At 34.6% G+C, this 18,902-nt stretch overlaps 1 protein-coding gene and 1 non-coding gene across 5 annotated transcripts in view; one reads left to right on the forward strand and one right to left on the reverse strand.

The window, feature by feature from the left end:
- Positions 1 to 18,902, forward strand: part of Taok1 (TAO kinase 1) — a 112,893-nt gene that overhangs the window by 45,518 nt on the left and 48,473 nt on the right. For 3 of the 4 annotated variants that reach the window (XM_074046510.1, XM_074046511.1, XM_020159792.2), the window contains 6 exons: positions 4,582 to 4,653; positions 7,023 to 7,124; positions 9,477 to 9,522; positions 10,078 to 10,174; positions 11,815 to 11,928; positions 14,959 to 15,050. In XM_074046510.1, coding sequence (XP_073902611.1) covers positions 4,582 to 4,653; positions 7,023 to 7,124; positions 9,477 to 9,522; positions 10,078 to 10,174; positions 11,815 to 11,928; positions 14,959 to 15,050 — 523 coding nt within the window. Of the gene's footprint in view, positions 1 to 4,581; positions 4,654 to 7,022; positions 7,125 to 9,476; positions 9,523 to 10,077; positions 10,175 to 11,814; positions 11,929 to 14,958; positions 15,051 to 18,902 lie in introns of those variants that run through there. The other variant, XM_020159793.2, reaches the window with a different exon arrangement.
- Positions 12,321 to 12,425, reverse strand: LOC141414285 (U6 spliceosomal RNA). The gene has a single exon (XR_012439347.1). It is a non-coding gene; the product is annotated as a U6 spliceosomal RNA (small nuclear RNA).

Genomic DNA, 18,902 nt, shown 5'->3' on the forward strand with positions numbered 1-18,902 from the left:
TGTCTATTCTCAAACAATTCTTCGGTAATAAAGTAATGATGATGATAATATGTATTGTTCAGATAGATAATTCAGAGCAAATGTGACAAAATATTAGCCATGGATTTATCTATAATAGAGGACTAGCTAACCTATGATCTGTTTTTGCTCAGCTCCAAAACCTTATAAGAATGGCTTATAAGAAAGGAAGAACATGCATTGGAGATTACATGTGGCCTACAAAGCCTAAAATACTTACTTTAGCCCTTTAGAGCTAGAGGAAGCCATAGCAAGGGTTCATTGTGCTTCCAACTTTTCTGTGTCATAGTAATATGACTTACATGATAATATAAAGAGAGACTATTTCTTTTAAATGCTTTTTTGGGAAGCCAAGAAACTGAAAGGTTAGGACAGTCAGTCCTAAGAGCATTTGAATAAAGCATAGAGGAGTCAGGGACAACTGCTTAGAGCAAGTATTCTCTGTTATTTGTCTTGATGTCCAGGAAATGTGTAGCATATAGATAAGGAATGAATTGAATCTTTTTGCTGTAACTCCATTTCTAGGTCATTAATATTATGTGCTATCAGATAAAACCATATGTATACGCACATTTTTCTGTTTCTATGTTTCTGCTCAATTTTACCCCATTACAGAACTAAATGTTCAGTATTTGTCTGTTTTGATGACTAAAAATAGTTCTTGTAACACATCTCTGAATTTTCATTAATTGGCAGTAGTGATCACATTAAATTAAAAATTAAACAAATACTGTAACTGAATGAATCAAACATGGCTGTGTCATGCAAGATAATCAAGGACTGGTATCATAGTAAGTATTTGAAACCACCCTAGAGAGTCAGATATCCAAGGGGATCATTGACTCTAGACTGCAAGGAAGATAAGCATTCTCTTTTATTTTCCGATACCTTAAATAGAACCAATGTGATGTCAGTAGATGAACCATGAGATAAGAAAGTTAAAAAAAAAAGCCAAAGAACAGGTAGCTTGCTGATAAATGTGGCAGATCATGTACAATCCTAACAAAGTCATTTGTTCTCTTTGTAAAAGTTTTTTTCTTTTTGGTAGTGGTTGTTCATTTTTTAAAATGAGATACAGTATTTACCTCTTATGTCCTAGTGTAAGATTATACTTTTTATGGGATTTGTAAGATTTTATATTTTCAGTGTTCACATAAATAGGCACTGGAGGCTCATGCCTGTAATCCTAGCTACCTGAGAGACTGAGATTGGGAGGATTCTAGGCCAGTTGGAGCAAATAGTTCATGAAACCCCATCTCCAAAATAACTATAGCAAAATGGGCTGGAGGTGTGGTTCAAGTGGTAGAATGCCTGCTTTGCAAGTACAAAGCCCTGAGTTCAAAACCTTAATTCCCCAAAAAAGAAAAAAAAAAGTTTAGTGGTTTAGTGTTGTTCAACTAATGTGAGAGCTGAAGAGTGGCTCAAATGGTAGAGTGCCTGCCTAGTAAGCGTGAGGTCCAGAGTTCAAACCCTAGTATGGCAAAAAAAAAAGAAAAAGACTAATGTGACTATTTGCATGTAATTAACTGACAGTGATTTCATATCATTTTTATTAGTTCATTAAAATTGTTCCCAAATGGATTCTCACAAGCAGTTTCCTAGTTTGAAACATGATTAATTATATGTATTTTCTTTTTCCTTTGTGGTGCTGGGATTGAACCCAGGGCACTCTACCCTTGAGCTACCTCCCCAGTATCTGTGTTTTCTTTTTTCTACTTACTCTGTTATTTTTCTTTTTTTGCTCTCTACAGCGTCTATTTTGTCCTCAGACCTATAGCTCTTTTTGTCATTGTTTTCTCTTACAGTGAGAATAGATGACAGGTAGTACTAATTTCCTCTTTAGTTACTCATAGTTCATTTGATTCTGACTTACACAGTATTTTATGTAAACACTTTAGTAAACTTTTTTATTGCCTTGCATAATCTCTACTAGAAGAATATTCCATCCTCTTCAGTTCATTTGGTAATACTACATCACTATAAGTAAAATGTAGAAATCATTTATTCTTCTCTATATTCTTTATGTTATTGTCATATGTATTACTTAGAAATAAAAATGTATAGCTGGGTGCGGTGGCTCATGCCTATAATCCTAGGTACTTGGGAGCCTGAGAAGCCAGCCTGGGCAGATAGTTCTCGAGACCCCATCTCCAAAAATAACTAGAGCAAAAACAAAATGGACTAGAGGTGTGGCTCAAATAGTAGAGCACCTGCCTTGCAAGTGCAAAGCCCTGAGTTCAAACTCTAGTCCCACCAAAAAAGAGAGAGAGAGAGAGACCAATGTTTTTATTTTTCTTCTGTTTTGTTAATGGAGAATAAAAGTGTATGTTAAAATATTCATAATGTAAAAATAGTTTCTTAAGGAAAATGTTCTAAAATGTGGCTACACGTATTTGTGGATGTACAAAAAGCTATTGAACTATATATGCTAAAATGACTTATATGGTATACAAATTACATATTAATAATAACTGCTAGAAAGGAACTTAGCTGTTTAGACCTAGTGATCAAAATCAGAGGCTGGGTGCGGGTTGCCCATGCCTGTAATCTTAGATGCTTGGGAGACTGAGCACAGGCAAATAGTTCTCGAGACTCCATCTCCAAAATAACTAGACCAAAATTGACTCAAGCACAAAGCCCTGAGTTCAAACCCCAGTTCCACCAAAAAAGGAGCGGGGTGGGGCGGGGGGAAGAGCCGGAGTTCAGGCTGGGTGACCCTATCTCAAAAACAAAATACAATTTTTTTTTTCCCAAAATGTTCTCTACTTACCTGTGAGTCCCATGAGGGTCTCTGTAACTTTGCCCAGGAATACCTCAAACTCAAGATCTTCCTGCATTTCCCTCCTGAGAGTTCGTATTACAGGAGAGTACCACCACATCTGGTTAGCAGTTTTCAGTAGATATGATTGCTCGCGTGGTGGTCCACAACTACAATACCAGGATTTGGGAGACTGAGGTAGAAGCATCTTGTGTGGAGGCCAGCCTGGGCTACACAGTGAGTTCAAGGATAGTCTGGACTACATAGTGATGAGACCTTGTGTGTAAAAAATCAAAGCAAACAAAGCCAAATAGATATGATTTACATGTTAAGGAATTGCCTCTTTTTTTTTTTTTTTTTTTTTTTTTTGCGGTATTGGGGCTTGAAATCAGGGCCTACATCTTGAGCCACTCCACCAGCCCTTTTTTTGTGATGGGTTTTTTCGAGATAGGGTCCTGGAACTATTTGCCAGGGCTGGCTTCCAACCGTGATCCTCCTGATCTTTGCCTCCTGAGTAGGTAGGATTACAGGCGTGAGCCACTGACTCTCAGCCTGATTTTGTTTTTCTAAGAAGTTGGTTTTCTGTGCAAAATTGGCCCTTCTTGCACTTTGAGCACTTTTATGTACATTTTTCTCTTTTGACTCTTAAAAAATATGGCGAATTATGAAATGTTTCATAGCATCACATTCTTTGCATTCCTGTGACTACATATGTTATCCAAATGATCCTTTTCATGTCCTGTAAATTTTGGTTTGTTAATTTAGAATCTTCCTGTCTAAATTTACAAGTGAAATTTGTACCTAACTTTACATGCTGCTTATGAGATTTTAGTTTAATGGTTTTACTGCTTTGTAAAACTAATGGGATAGTTTTTCTTTTGTTTTCATCATATATCCTGTAAATTTCCCCTTATTGAAGGCTATTTTAAAGGTAATTCATTAACATTCTTTTTTAATCTACCACCAGTTTTATTTCTCTTCCTCTTCCTCCTCCTCATCCTGCCCCCCATCTTCTTCTTGTATTGGGACTTGAACTCAGGAACTTATGCCTGCTAGGCTCAACACTTGAGTCATTCTCCAGCCCTTACCGTTTTCTTCTTTAGATCAATTTTATTAATGAATTCTTTCTTACAAAATTGACCACGTCATTGAGATTTCAAATTTATTTCCACAGACTTGGATATACTAGTCTTGTTTCATTTGTTTATAGTACTACTCAAATGTCTATATTTTCCTTTTAACTGAGTTATTTACTCAAGGTAAACCTGCATTCATTTTTCTTTCCAAATTGTCAGCTTCTAGGTATTTTTATGAGTTTTGCTGTGCAATGTTGTTATTTTTAAATGTTCTTTAGTAGGAGTTTTGTTTTTTAAAGTAAATTTTATGTATTCGAGGTTTACAAATTCATGTTTTGGGATACATACAGACAATAAAATGGTAACCATAATGAAGTAGGTAAATATATCTGCTATCTCACATAGTTATTTTTGTGTGTGTGTGAGACCAGAGCAGCTAAAATCTACTTACTTAACAAAAGTCCCTAATAGAATACAATTTTATTAACTTTAGTTCTCATGTTGTAATTATACCTTTATTCTTACCTGCTATTTTTGTATCTTTTGAGTCATATCTCCCTATTTCTTCTCCCATTGAAAGGAGTTTTGGGCAGTATGGGATTGAACTCAGCCTCTCACTCAAGCAGTTTTGATGTATTTTTGACCATATAGTTTGCAAACATCTTTATGCTCAAAGAAATGATTCCCCACGTTTAATCTATTGATTTTTACAATGGTTCTTTCTTTTAGGCAAGAGACGTGCGTACCAATGAAGTGGTGGCTATCAAGAAAATGTCTTATAGTGGAAAACAGTCTACAGAGGTAGGTTAAATATGCACATTTTGATGGGCATGTTAGAAATGCTAGTTTTTAATTGGAAAGGGTAGGATTTTTAAAATATATGATATTCATAAAGAAAGTGTATAAATCTTAGTGTATAACTCAGTGGATTATCTTTCAGAGACCAATGGTATCCATTTAAATACTACTTAGAGCCATAAACAAAACATTAATGGATCCCAAAGCCTCTTCATTGTGTCCCTTCTGGTTCCTTTTTTAAACTGGTCTAATATATTATTCTATGCTTATCTTGTAAGGATGATCAGTTTCTAAAAAACTAAAGTAGAATAAGATGTACTTGACTGTATATTCATGATTGTTTTAAATAAACTAATCACACAGTGTGTAACAATTTGTAAAAGCAAAAGTGACAGTTCACTAATATGTGTAGATTGTATTTATTCTACTTAATTACATAAATTTATTTATAAAATGTAATTTTTTAAATTACTTAAATTATTTATACTTTTTTAAATCTAAGATTGTAATAGTCTTCTGTCTTTTTTCTTTTTGTTGGGACTGGGGATTGAACCCAGAGCCTTGCCACAGGCCAATCAAGTGCTCTATCACTTGAGCTATGCTCCCAGCACTCTGACAGTCTTTAAAAAATATTAAAAATTTTTTAAAATTGTTATGGAGTACATGTTATAAAATTTGCTGTCAACCATTTTTTTCTTTCTTTATCATATTACTGTTATTCCATGATACCTGGTGACATTTACAAAAGTTCTTACATAGTTGAATTCACCTCCATCATTCTCCTTTATCCCTCCTTTCCCCATTCCTGGAGTAGTTTCAACAGGTCTCATTTTTCATTTAAAATGCATGAATACATAATATTTCTACTACATTCACCCTACTTTAACCATTTTTAAGTATATACTTCAGTAACATTAAGTCCATTGACATTGTTGTTCAACCATTACCACTGTCATTCTCTAAAATTCTTTTCATCTTCCAAAACTGTAACTCTTTACTCATTTATGCACCAGCCCCTAGTAGCCGCCATTCTATTTCTTTGTTATAGGAATTTGACTACTTTAGGTATTTCATGTAAGTGGAATCACTAACTTGTGTTACAAAATGCCCACTAAAATTCATACATGTTGTAGCATGTGTCAGAATTTCTTTCCTTATTAATGCTAAAAAATATTTCATTGTGTGTATGTGTATTACATATCTTTATATTAATCTCACATTTATATCCATACTGTCTATAAGTGGACACTTAAGTTGGTTATACTCCTTGGCAGTTGTCAATAATGCTGCTATGAACATAAGTATACAAATACTTCTTTTAGTCCTCTATTTCAGTTTGTTTGGATATGTGCTCAGAAGTAGAATTGCTGGATTAGTTTAAAAGATTTTGGTTTCCTACTTTTTTTGGAAACTCTTATGGTAAATCTTAGTTTTGTAATAATCACACTGTGGGTATGATAATATGATTATATCATTTTCCATTGTTTTGGTATCTACAAACTCACATTTATTGGAAATTTAATTTTATTCACCATTGTATTAAACAACTTTAGGACTGGCTTTCACAGCCTGACTTATTGATTGTACTTTTTTGGAGTCTGATTAGTTATACCTAGAACCAAAAATTTTATTTACTATATCATCTTTAACATCTAATGTTTGTATCCTTTGTGCAAACTTCCTTTACATAGAGGAATACAATTTTCTTAAGACTTTGCCTTCCAGAATATTAATATTTGGAATTTAAAGCCCATAAAACAGATTTTCTGAATTTAGTATTTTATAATGTATCTTACACATTTTCTTTCTTTCTTTCTTTCTTTCTTTCTTTCTTTCTTTCTTTCTTTCTTTCTTTCATCTTTCTGTCTGTCTGTCTGTCTATCTTTCTATCTATCTATCTAATTTTGGTTACTGGAGTTTGAACTCAGGGCCTATACCTTGAGCCACTCCACCAGCCCTTTTTTGTGAAGGGTTTTTAAGATAGGGTCTCACAAACTATGTGTCCAGGCTGGCTTCTGACTACTGTCTTCCTGATCTCTGCCTCCTTTGTAGCTAGGTTCACAGACATGAGTCACCAGCGCCCAGCAAATACACTCTTTTAAACTTTTAATTTTGACCTTTCATCTAAAAAAAAATCAGGCAAAGTTGCATGTTCTTGTTAACCCTTCTTAATTTAGTAATTACTTTTTTCATCTGAAACTTTTTAAGGAAAACCAGCTCTTTATAATCCTTTCTCATGCTGGCGCAGTGGCTCAAGTGGTAGAGCGCCTCCCTAGCAAGTATGAGCCCCTGAGTTCAAATCCCAGTGCTGCCAAAAAAATAAAAGAAGAATTAATATAATTCTTTCCCTTATTCCTTTTTTGTCCCCACAGAAATGGCAGGATATTATCAAGGAAGTCAAGTTTCTACAAAGGATAAAACATCCCAACAGTATAGAATACAAAGGCTGCTATTTACGTGAACACACAGCATGGGTTGGTATTTGCTTTCTCCTTATTGTAATTTTAGTTGCTTTTGGTTTAAAATGTCTCAAACGGTATGTACAAGGCATGCAAACACATCTCCTCCTGGCAGAGGAAAAGCAGCATAGAATGCCTGAAATGAGCTGGGCTCTGGTGGCTCATGCCTGTAATCCTAACTACTCAGAAGGCAGAGATCAGGAGGATTTCAGTTCAAAGCCAGCCCGGGCACATAGTTGGTGAAACCTTATCTTGAAAAAACCCATCACAAAAAAGGCCTGGCTGAGGGGCTCAGGTGGTAAAGTGCCTGCTTAGCAAGTGTGAAGTTCTGAGTTCAAACCCTAATGCTGCAAAAAAAAAAAAAAAGACTGAAATGTTAGTTTATCCTTGTAGAGGAAAAGCAATGTTTCCTAGAACTTACAGGCAGTAAGCGATAATAGAACTTTTTTGAGTTGAGGGTGTAGCTCAGTGGTAAAGGGCTTGTTTAACGTACCAGGCTCTGAGATTGAACCCCAGTACAGTGATGAATGAATGAATGAATGAATGAATAAACAAATAATTCAGCTTTTTTCAAATTCTGTTCTGTAGATTTTCTCTAGAATTCTCCAGAATTCATATGTATGGTAAAATGTGCTCAGTGGTACCATCTAAACATTGTAAAAACAGTCCTATTACTTGAACATGAAAGCTAGCGTGTTGTCATGATATAAGTGTATTGTAATTTATTTACTCAGAAAGATCTTGGTGAAGTTTGGGTGTGTTGTGAAATTTGAACTGGTAATGATTCCTTGAGTGAATAACATTAAAGGTAGAGAATTGAGACTTTTTTTTTTATTAGAAGTAGAGATTAATTTTATCCTTTTGTTACCATTGAGATGATATGGTACTAATTCTATAATGGTGTGTGCAAAATAGCTGTATTTTTTAAAGGAGAGATTTAATTTCCTTTAAATAAGAATTAGCCTTAAGTAATTAGTAAGACTGATCATTATCTTTTTCTTTTCTTTTTTTTTTTTTAATGGTGGTACTGGGGTTTGAGCGCAGGGCTTCATGCTTTACCACTTGAGCCACATCGCCAGTCCATTTTTCTCTGATTATTTTGGAGGTGGGGGGTCTTTCGAACTATTTACTCTAGCTGACCTTAAATTGTGATCCACACCCAAATAGCTGTGGTTATATATGTGAGCCACCAGTGCCTGGCTGACCATTGTCATTTTTAATACCTGACTTAGATTTGGACTTGAAATGTTTGTACACTTTTATTCAATTTGATTTTGGTAATAGTGACTCCTAAAATTGAGGCTATGTTTAAAGAAAAAGTAATGACATTGAGCAGGTTAACTCACTTTCGAGTTTCTGTCTGTAAAACGAGGATAACCACTCAAAAGGTTGTTGTGAGGGTTATAATGGTATATAAAATACCTGGCACAGAGGTGATGCTCTGTATGTGTTTAAAAAAAAAAAACTAAACTAGAGCTGGGTATGATGGTGTATGCCTGTAGTGCCAGCTGCTGAGGAGACTGAGGCAAGAGCATCACTTGAGCTCATCAGTTGGGGACTAACCTGGAAAAACATAGTGAGATCCTATCTCAAAAAAACACATTTAGATCCTGGAGTCCAGTGATGCAAGGAGGGAACCCCTGTTACTCTGAGGCTGGGGCAGAAGAATTGCTTCAGCCCAAGAATTGTAGACTAGCTTGGGCAACATAACAAGACCCTTCTCAAGAAATAAACATTTAACCAAGTAACTAAGTTTTGTGCATGCAGTTCTAGAGAACCCAGTTTTCTCCCCTGACAACAATGATCAATTTTGTTACTGTAGTTTAATAGTAACAGAATGTATATTCCTACTTATTTGTTTGTTTATGGCACTAGGGTGTTTGAATTCATGGCTTCACACTTGCAAAGCTGGCGCTCTACCACTTGTGCCACACCTCCAGTCCATTTTGCTGTGATTATTGTGGAGATGGGGGTCTTGAGAAATACTTGCCTGGGCTGGCCTTGAACCTCAGTTCTCCCATTCTCAGCCTTCCAAGTAGTTAAGGTTACATAATGAACCACCAGTATCCACCATATTTCTCTTTAATTTAAAGTAGCAATAATGTCAGAAATATACAGCTTATAGAAATGATTACATGTTGATGTTATTCAAAGACAAATGTATCATTGACTTTAATTATGAGCTTAACAAATTGCCAAATATATCATTTATTTTCCCTTTAACATTTATTTATTTTTTAAGGTAAATGCTAACTAGAATTTGTTTTACTTCATGCTATCTTCTTGACTTCCTGGGTGAATTAATTTTGTCTCGAATAAATCTTTATAATATATTTTAATGCTTTCACAATTTTTCTTCTCATGTAGCTTGTAATGGAATATTGTTTGGGATCTGCTTCAGATTTACTAGAAGGTAGGCTTCCTTTGATTGTCTTTAAAAAATTAGAATAAAATAATAATTTAATTAGAGTTTATTTAAACAAGTTAACACTAAATAAACATAAAACTTTCCATAAAGAGTAAAATCTTTATCCTTTTCTAAGATTCTCAGCATAGTATGTACTAGCTTTATAGAGTAGGCAAATTTTTTCTCATTGTGACTTTACAAGCATTTTTCTGGATTCCTTGTCATTCAGCTTTATCTACTGTTTGTGTTCAAAACAAAGATAAGTGAGAATAAAGGAGCACTTCTTTTGTTACTTTTGTTTTTTAATCACCAAGTCATTGTTTAATATTGTTATCTCAAAGTGATTGGCTGAGAATTTTACTTTAAGAGCTGGCCCAGTTTATTGCCAATTATAAGTAGCCTTATACTAATTGAGGAATCTTGTTTTATCATCGTGGGAAATAAGTCTGTCTCTCCTTGCTTAATGTCAGTTTTTAAAAATTACCTACATATAAGATATGTATTTTTTTAAGCAAAAATGTTCTATGTAATAATTATTTTCAAATAAATTTTTACTTTAAGTGCACAAAAAGCCATTACAAGAAGTGGAAATAGCAGCAATTACACATGGTGCTCTCCAGGGATTAGCCTACTTACATTCTCACACTATGATCCACAGGTAAGTGCTTTGAAAGTGATCATGTATCAGTTCTGCACTTTAATGGCCACAGAATTTTTGTTGTTTTTAGCCAATAGCCAATATAACCTTTTTTTTAAAAACAAACCAACGATTCACATATTAAAAAGAACATGGTAGTACAGTTCATCTATTTAGGATAATTTTTATCTTTGCCTACATGTGCTGTTGGGCCTTCTAAAATATATGTACTTCATGGATTTTTTGATTTTTGATATAAATTTAATTGTAGAATAATTTGCAAACTGGAAGTGGTATTAGGGATCATATAGTCTGTCTTTTCCATTTTATAATGGAAGCTCTGATTTGTGATTATAATTTTTCCAAGGTTGCAAAGTCAGATAGAGTTATAGCTTAACAAATGTTTTGTCTTCTGGTGACTGATAATGCCAGATTTGTTCCATTGATTCCACAATATGCACAAAGACTCTTTATGCTTTTACACACCAATCTTTGGTTATTCTTGATAATGGATAATAACTTTGAGTTTAAACCACCTATAATGAATTTTTTAGCACTGTTATTAGCTTGGGCTATTTTAAAAAGAAAAAAAATCATAAACCAGACAATACATATTAAACTATGTGAAAGGGTCATTTTGAATTAATGGTTTAACATTTTTAAATGAAGATAGTAAAGTCCAAGAGAAATCTATGTGCCACCAAAATAAGTGAGTGGCAGAGTTAAAATAGAACGTAAGGTTTTCTGAACTTTAAAGTATCTCCCTATGTATAAGGCCTGGGATTCAATCTCCAGCATTACACATACCCACAAAAAAGTAACTCCTCAGTGTTTAAAAACAAATGGGAGGAAAATAGACTCACTTAGTATTATAGTCATTATGAGAATCAACAAGTACTTGGAAGTGTAGTTCTTTTTCAATTTTTGAAAGGTTAAGTGTGTGTTGTAGTGCCCATTGGAGATAGAATCCCATTATATAGATACTTCAATTTTTCTTAGTTAGATAGACTGTGTTTGCTGTTACAGAGAGTAAGTTTGGGGCAGGAAGAGTGGCTCAAATGGTAGAGTGCCTGCCTAGAGGGCATGAGGTCTTGAGTTCAAATCCCAGTACCATCCCAAAAAAAGTAAATTTGAAAGTAAATTTGGGATCATTAATATTATGTTATCCATATGTTTCACTTTTCATTTAATAGTTAGGGGAGCTATGCTAAATGTTTGACAGTGATATGAATAATCTTTTCTTTAACAAACAAATTTAGAGGATAAGGTTTTCTTTATTTTTCCTTTTCCTTTTTTTTAAAAAAAATTTTAAATGGTGTACTTATCTTATACATTGTGAAGGGGTTATTAGCCAGTTAAATTCAAGTTTGAAAGGTATTGTTTATATTGTTAAACAGAAACTCAAATATAGGCTGTATGCTGCAAGTACCTGATTTTCTGTCTTTTATTTTTCACTATTACTTGGCTTCTCTTTCAGAATATTTTTACATATATTTATTTTAATTTGTGTTTTTGTTATTTAATCTCATTGTCTCAATTATAAGATTATTGTAGCAATTATTTTTATTTCTTCCTTCCTTACAAATTCTTACTTGAATTTTATTATTTTAAACACAGTCTAATAATAATTGTCTATAATTTTCTGTGTTCCTTAAACCCAGAGATATCAAAGCGGGAAATATCCTTCTGACAGAACCAGGCCAGGTGAAACTTGCTGACTTTGGGTCTGCTTCCATGGCATCCCCTGCCAATTCTTTTGTGGGAACACCATACTGGTAAGAATAGTCCTGTCTGATACCGATCCTCATAATTGAAGTAGGTGATATATGGTTATATTTTTTTCAGGTGTCTTATCGGGCCATTTTGTTCATTTTTACTTTTAAGTATTATATTTAGTTTTAAATATAGGTTTGGAGTGCTGTTCTTGCATCTCCTTTTACCATTTTTCATCTTCTCCTTTTCATTTTATCCTTACTTTGCTTTCCTGTTATTATCTACATCTTATATTGGGTATGAGAAGAAAAAAGTCAACAGCATTCAAGTGGAGGAGGAGATGTACATGCTAAGGGTAACTTGAATGTTTAAGTTTATTATGTATTACTTATCTTTAGACTAGGCATACTTAAAGGCTGGTAGCAATTGGGAGATTTTTTTTTCTTTTTCAAATAATAATATGGAACACTTCACAAATTTGTGTGTCATTCTTGTGCAGAGGCCATGCTAATCTTTTCTGTATTGTTCCAATTTAAGTATATGTGTAATCAAAGTGAGCATGGAGGTTTTTTGTTTGTGTTTTTTTTCTGTTTTGACTTTTGAGTGTGGAGAATTTTAAATATACTTAAAAGTAGGCAAAAGTATGATGAGTTATTAAATATCAATTACCCAGCCCAAAACATTACCACATGGCCAATCCAGCTACTTAAGTACTATCATTTCTTCCTACCCCACTTATTTTGAAAGAAATTCTGGATGTCATCTAATTTTATCTGTAAATAATTCCATATTTGTTGTCAAAAGTTAAAAGAAAATAGTATTTCAGATATTAACTTCTTTTTTTTTTTTCATTTTTCTTTTATTATTCATATGTGCATACAAGGCTTGGTTCATTTCTCCCCCCTGCCCCCATCCCCTCCCTTACCACCCACTCCACCCCCTCCCGCTCCCCCCCCTCAATACCCAGCAGAAACTATTTTGCCCTTATCTCTAATTTTGTTGTAGAGAGAGTATAAGCAATAATCAGATATTAACTTCTGTTTGCATCTTGTTTATATGTGCAGTGGTGCTCACTGCATCTTCTTTCCTATCTGCCTTTCAGATCTCCTTTCTCTTACTTTATAAAAGGGCTTCTTACCCATCCTAAATACTATGATACATTCCTCTGGGATGTAAAAGCCTCAGAGACATATCAGAGAGACATTTTAAGAATGTCTAGCATCTATGGGAAAAAGGATCAGTGCACAATCTGATGACAAGGCCTTGTACTTCACTTGTTATTTTCCTTCTTTTGTTCCTTCTCTCCCAATAACTCCATTCCCCCTTTCTTTTTTTTCTTACTGTGGCATTTATGCCTGAGATGGTTGTCATGGAGACATGTTAAGATGTCTATTTGTGTTGAAAAATGAAGTCAGACATTTTTCTGACAGAAAGTGATTCTGATTTGTCTAAATTGTTAAGACCTGAAGATTAGCTTTCCTAATTAGGTAATGTGGGAATGTTTTTAATAAATTGAATGAACTAGTTCTGCAACTCTCAGTTTTAAGTATCTTTAAAGCACACACATATAATATTTGTATATGCTGTAATTATCTTTTGCAACTATTAAATTTCTAAAATGTACTTATTAATCCTAAAACATGCAAGGGGATTAAAAAGCTTTTATAAATTCTAGGAAGTAAACAAATTGAAAAAGTTGCTGCTGTGAATGACCAGAAATTTCTTGTGTAGAGCCCAAATCTATCTACTTATCTATATTTTTGTAATCTACTTCCTCATTATAAAAATGAGTTCTATAAGAGAATAATGATTCCCCTTCCTTACAAATTGATGATAAATATTAGATATTAAGAAGGCCCTGGAAATTCCTTCAATAAAAAGAACAATAAAATTACTTCTTTGCTTAAATTAGTAATTTTCTAAACTTGATTCAACATTTTTTAAAATTCTAAAACATACTTTTATTATTTTATTTATTTTTTTATTCGTTTATTCATATGTGCATACATTGTGTGGGCCATTTCTACCCCCTACCCCCCACCCCTTCTCTGTCCGTCACCCTCCTTACTTCCAGGCAGGATCTGTTCTGCCCTTATCTCTAATTTTGTTGAAGAGAAAGTATAAGCAATAATAAGAAAGACAAAGCGTTTTTGCTAGTTGAGATAAGGATAGCTATACAGAGAGATTCCTAGCATTGCTTCCATGTATAATTCAACATTTTAAAGAAAACTTGTGAAACGCCCAGTTACTGACAACAGAATGTTTGCTTTATTAACATACTTACTAATTTCTGTATAGTACATTTGGAACACAAGAACTGGATTACATGTATCTTTACACACATTCACACATATTGAGGGAGGGTCTTATTGAAGTAGTTAGCAACGCTTTTAAGGTATTCATCTGTGCTTAACACCAAATATAAATGAAGCATAATGTAAAGTACCATCAAGAATGGCGAAGTGGCGCAAGTGGTACAGCACCTGCCTAGCAAGTATGAGGCCCTGAGTTCAAGCCATAATTCTGCCAGATAGATAGATAAATAGACAGACAGGCAGACAGACAGACAATCTATCTGTTAGACTAGTTGTAACTAAGCTTGATAAGATTGATAATTGTATGATTAAATTGTGAGCCACTCTACCTATTTTTATCATGGAACACAATTTTTATTTGAAAGAGAGATACACATAGGCTCTTCCTGTTCAGTCGTGTTATTTTGGCCGATATTTCTCAAATAAATGAAGTAAGGTGTCACATCAAGGAAAACAACTGACAGTATTTGTTTCAGTGGTAAAATTCAATCTTTCAAGCAAACCTTTATAGTGAAATCCTGAGACAGTCCTGCTTTGGAATTGTCCTTCTTTTGGGATGCTGTTACACAATGATGACAGATGGTAAGAATGAATCTCATGTTTTATTGTGCTAAATATTTACCTTACAAACGCTAATGTAATTGTTTGCCATTATAAACATTCTTACGTTCACATATCTTGGTTGGAATTCAAACCAATGTTCTCCAGGTAGACATCCTTACATTCTCTGAGATAATATACTTTTTCTTTAATTTAAATGAACATTATATATTTTAGGATGGCCCCAGAAGTAATTTTAGCCATGGATGAAGGACAATATGATGGCAAAGTTGATGTATGGTCTCTTGGAATAACATGTATTGAACTAGGTAAGCATTGTTTTTCATTAGGCGTTAAGTTTTGATCAATATTTTACTTCAGTCACCACAACCAAATTATAGATTTTTATCTTTTCTAAAGGGAACAACAAATCTATTAAACTTTTACTCTTTTTATATATTAAGTTAGCTATATTTACTGTTAAATTAGGGCTAAAATAATTTTCCACTGTGGTTTTTTTTTTGTGGGACTGATGCTTGAATTTGGTTTCACACTTGGAAAGCATATGCTCTACATCTCCAATCCATTTTGGTTTGGTTATTTTGAAGATAGGATCTTCGGAATTATTTGCGCAGGCTGGCTCAAACCGTGATCCTTGCAATCTCAGCCTCCCAAGTAGCTAGGATTACAAGTGTAAGCCTCTAGTGCCTGGCTTTTCCACTGTGGTTTTAAGTTTAAGGTATTCATGTCTAACATTAATGAATAGTTGTTAAACACCTAGAATGTGCCTTGAATTACCAGATTTGCTATCTGTAGGAGGGAGGTATCTATGAATTACTTATTCCTACCCTGAGTATATATTACTTTGAGTTAAATGTGGAAATTAGATGTCAGGCTACATAGCATATTGTAGCAATACTTTCTTTGTTTTTTTAAGACTGTAAGACGAGCCCGGTGTCAGTGGCTAACGCCTGTAATCCTAGCTACTCAGGAGATAGAGATCAGGAGGATCAAAGTTTAAAGTCAACCCAAATAAGTAATTGATAAGACCCTATCTCGAAAAAACCTTCACCAAAATGGAGCTGGTAGAGTGGTTCAGGGTGAAGGCCTGAGTTGAAGCCCCAGTACTTTAAAAAAAAAAAAAAAAGAGTATAAGACAGACTTTATTCGAGGGCAACCATAGCAATAGCCATAGAAACTACTGCAGTGGGATTTCCAATTGGGAAGATTGGACCCAACACTCTGTAGCAGTTTATTTTATAAACTGCACACATTTTATTCTGCAGCTTATAAGTAGAACTGCTAAAACCAGGATATTTTAAAATTTAATTTTATTAGCATATAATAGTTGTACAAGGGTATACATTGTGAGATTTACATTTGTACTTTAAATATATCTGGATTTACTCCCTCTATCGTTCTTCCTCTTCCCCCCTCCATCCCCTCTTAGAACAATTTCAACAGGTTTAATTCTTCTATTTTCATATATGGATACAAAATACACCACATTTACACTCATTTCCCCTTTCCTTGTGCCCACCCCCCTCCCACTTGTACCTGCCCCCCAAAATGACCTGTTTTCCCCTCCTGCCCTTCATTTTTTAAAAAAAGTGTGTATTGATAGTCAGGGGGGTTTTGCTTTGGTACTTTAGGCCTGTATGAATAGTGCTTTAGTCAAATTAACCCTCCACACTCCCCCCCACTCCGTGACTCTCTCATTCTCTATGACCCTGCTCCCCTAATATTCAGCAACTTAAAATACAATGTATTATATTATATTCATAAACAGATGGGTAAAACAGGAGATTATTATAATTTACATTTCCACTGTAAGTGAGCCAGGTTGATAAGTGAACATTTACTGAATTTATTGTCAGCACTTGGGAAACTTTGTGTTTCCCAAGCAAACACAAAGTCACTTTTCCCATTGAAAGTTATGGCCACAGGGGAAAATGGTAAAATCTGAACCCATTTATATTACCTTTTATTATTATTCTATATAAGCATATGTAATATAAACACTTCCTCTGGAATTTTTTGTTGTTGTTGTTGCCATACTGGGGCTTGAACTCATGGCCTACATCTTAAGCCACTCCACTAGCCCTTTTTTTTTTGTAAAGAGTTTTCCAAGATAGCGTCTTGCAAACTATTTGCCTGGACTGGCTTCGAATTGTGACCCTCCTGATCTCTGCCTCCTGAGTGGCTAGGATTACAGGCATGAGCCACCAGTGCCCAGCTGGAATTTTTTTTTATTGGACATTGTTTTCTGAGGCTTACTTTCTAGATCTTCTGTTTCTTCTTTTTTAGTTTCATTTAATTTCTTCTTAGTTTAGATGGTTTTTTTTGAAGCAGTCCATATCCATGAACAGAGACAAGATAATAAGGAGTGGGATCTCTATAACTTTAAAATAAATTGGTTTAAATAAAATTTAAGTTTAGTCATAACTTTTAAGAATTTGAGGTAGAGGCTAGGCCTGGTGGTTACATTCCTTTAATCCTTGCACTTGGGAGGCAGAAATAAGATCACAAGTTTGAGACAAGCCTGAGCTACACAGCAAATTCCAAGCCAGCTTGGATTAATAGTGAGACCCTATCTCAAAAAAAAAAAAAAAAATTTACAGAAATGTCGGTTGAATCTGACTAATTAAAACATTTTAATTATAGAAACAGATGACTTATTTCTTCCATTCATTCAGAATTTCTTCAGTAACCCTTTCCCCTTCCCCACACTATTCAATCTTAAGGCACTGAGTGGGTCAGAATAGGCAGGTATCCATGCCAGGTGATGAGCCATGGTAACCCAGGGTGGGTGTCAGAGTCAAAAAAAAAAAAAAAAAAAGAGTATAGTAGAGAGTTTGCATAGCCTGGTATGTGAAATCAGAAACTGATGAGGGCATTATATGCAACACATGGTCAGGTGTAGAGATTCAGAGGCCTTGTCAGATGACTGAGGCATTCATGCATGGAGATGACTTAGCATAAGTTATCAGAGCCCTAGGATGGGGAGGAGGTGAGATGACAACACAACAGGAGTATTCCATTATATAGAGTCAATGTCTAAAGAGGCAGTCCCTATTTAGGGTCATCCTAGCACAGTGATAGAGCCTAGTAAAAATTAAGAGGACTTCTCTAATGAAAGGTGCTTCATAGTAGAAGTGACCTGGTTTGGTTTGGGTATCAGAAACTGAGTAGATGAAAAGGCATTCACACAATATGGTGAAATGAAATGGGGATTCAGAGCTTGAACACGGAAAGGAGGTTATCTTAGGGGAGAGAATGGTGGCAAAGATGGGAGCTTGAATATGGGAGTAATTTAACAAATAAAATGTATTAAGGATAATGAAAAGAAGGTTTATCATTGTCAGAGAAGAGCTTTACAAACATGGAAAGAGAAAGCTAGAATAAACACTATGGTATTATATTGGAATTTGAGATAGCATAGTGAACTTTATTGTTATCGATAAATACAGATGTTTAATTTGCATCTGTGCATATTAATATATTATGTATGCATGTGTTTCCTAACTGTCTATTGAGAGATTCTGAGAACAGTGAAAGCCCAGTAACAGTGAGCATACATAGTGTCATGGCTTCTTGGGGAAATGGTTGATCCAGGGTCTGGAGTTGTGGGAAAACACACAAGTTGATCCTGAGACATCTTAGTGTACCAGATGAAAGGAAGTGATGAAAAATAATGAAGACACAGAAGCCAACTTAAAAAAGGTTTCCATTGCTCAAATATGAAATAATTTGGATATCATAATGAGTGATAGATTATAACTTATAAAATGAAATACAGTATGGTCTTTAGGAAAATACTTTTCTTTCTTTCTTTTCTTTCTAGGCAAGCACCCACTCCACCAGCCCTCTTTTTTTTTTTTTTTTTTTTTTGTTGTTGTTGTTGTTGTACTGAGGCCACTCTACCAGCCTTTTTTTGAGAGGGGCTTTTTTGAGATAGGGTCTTGTGAACTATTTTGTCAGGGCTGGCTTCAAATTGTTATCCTCCTGATCTCTGCCTGTTGAGTAGCTAGAATTACAGGCGTGAGCCACCAGTGCCTGGATGGAAAATATTCCTATTTGTAGAAAATAAACTCTCAAGGCCTAGCGTGGTGGCTCATGCCTGTAATCCCAGTTATTTGGGAGGCAGAGATTGTAAGGATTGTAGTTTAAGGATAGCCTGG

This window comes from Castor canadensis, chromosome 11, assembly GCF_047511655.1.
Source record: "Castor canadensis chromosome 11, mCasCan1.hap1v2, whole genome shotgun sequence".
Lineage (NCBI taxonomy): Eukaryota > Metazoa > Chordata > Mammalia > Rodentia > Castoridae > Castor > Castor canadensis.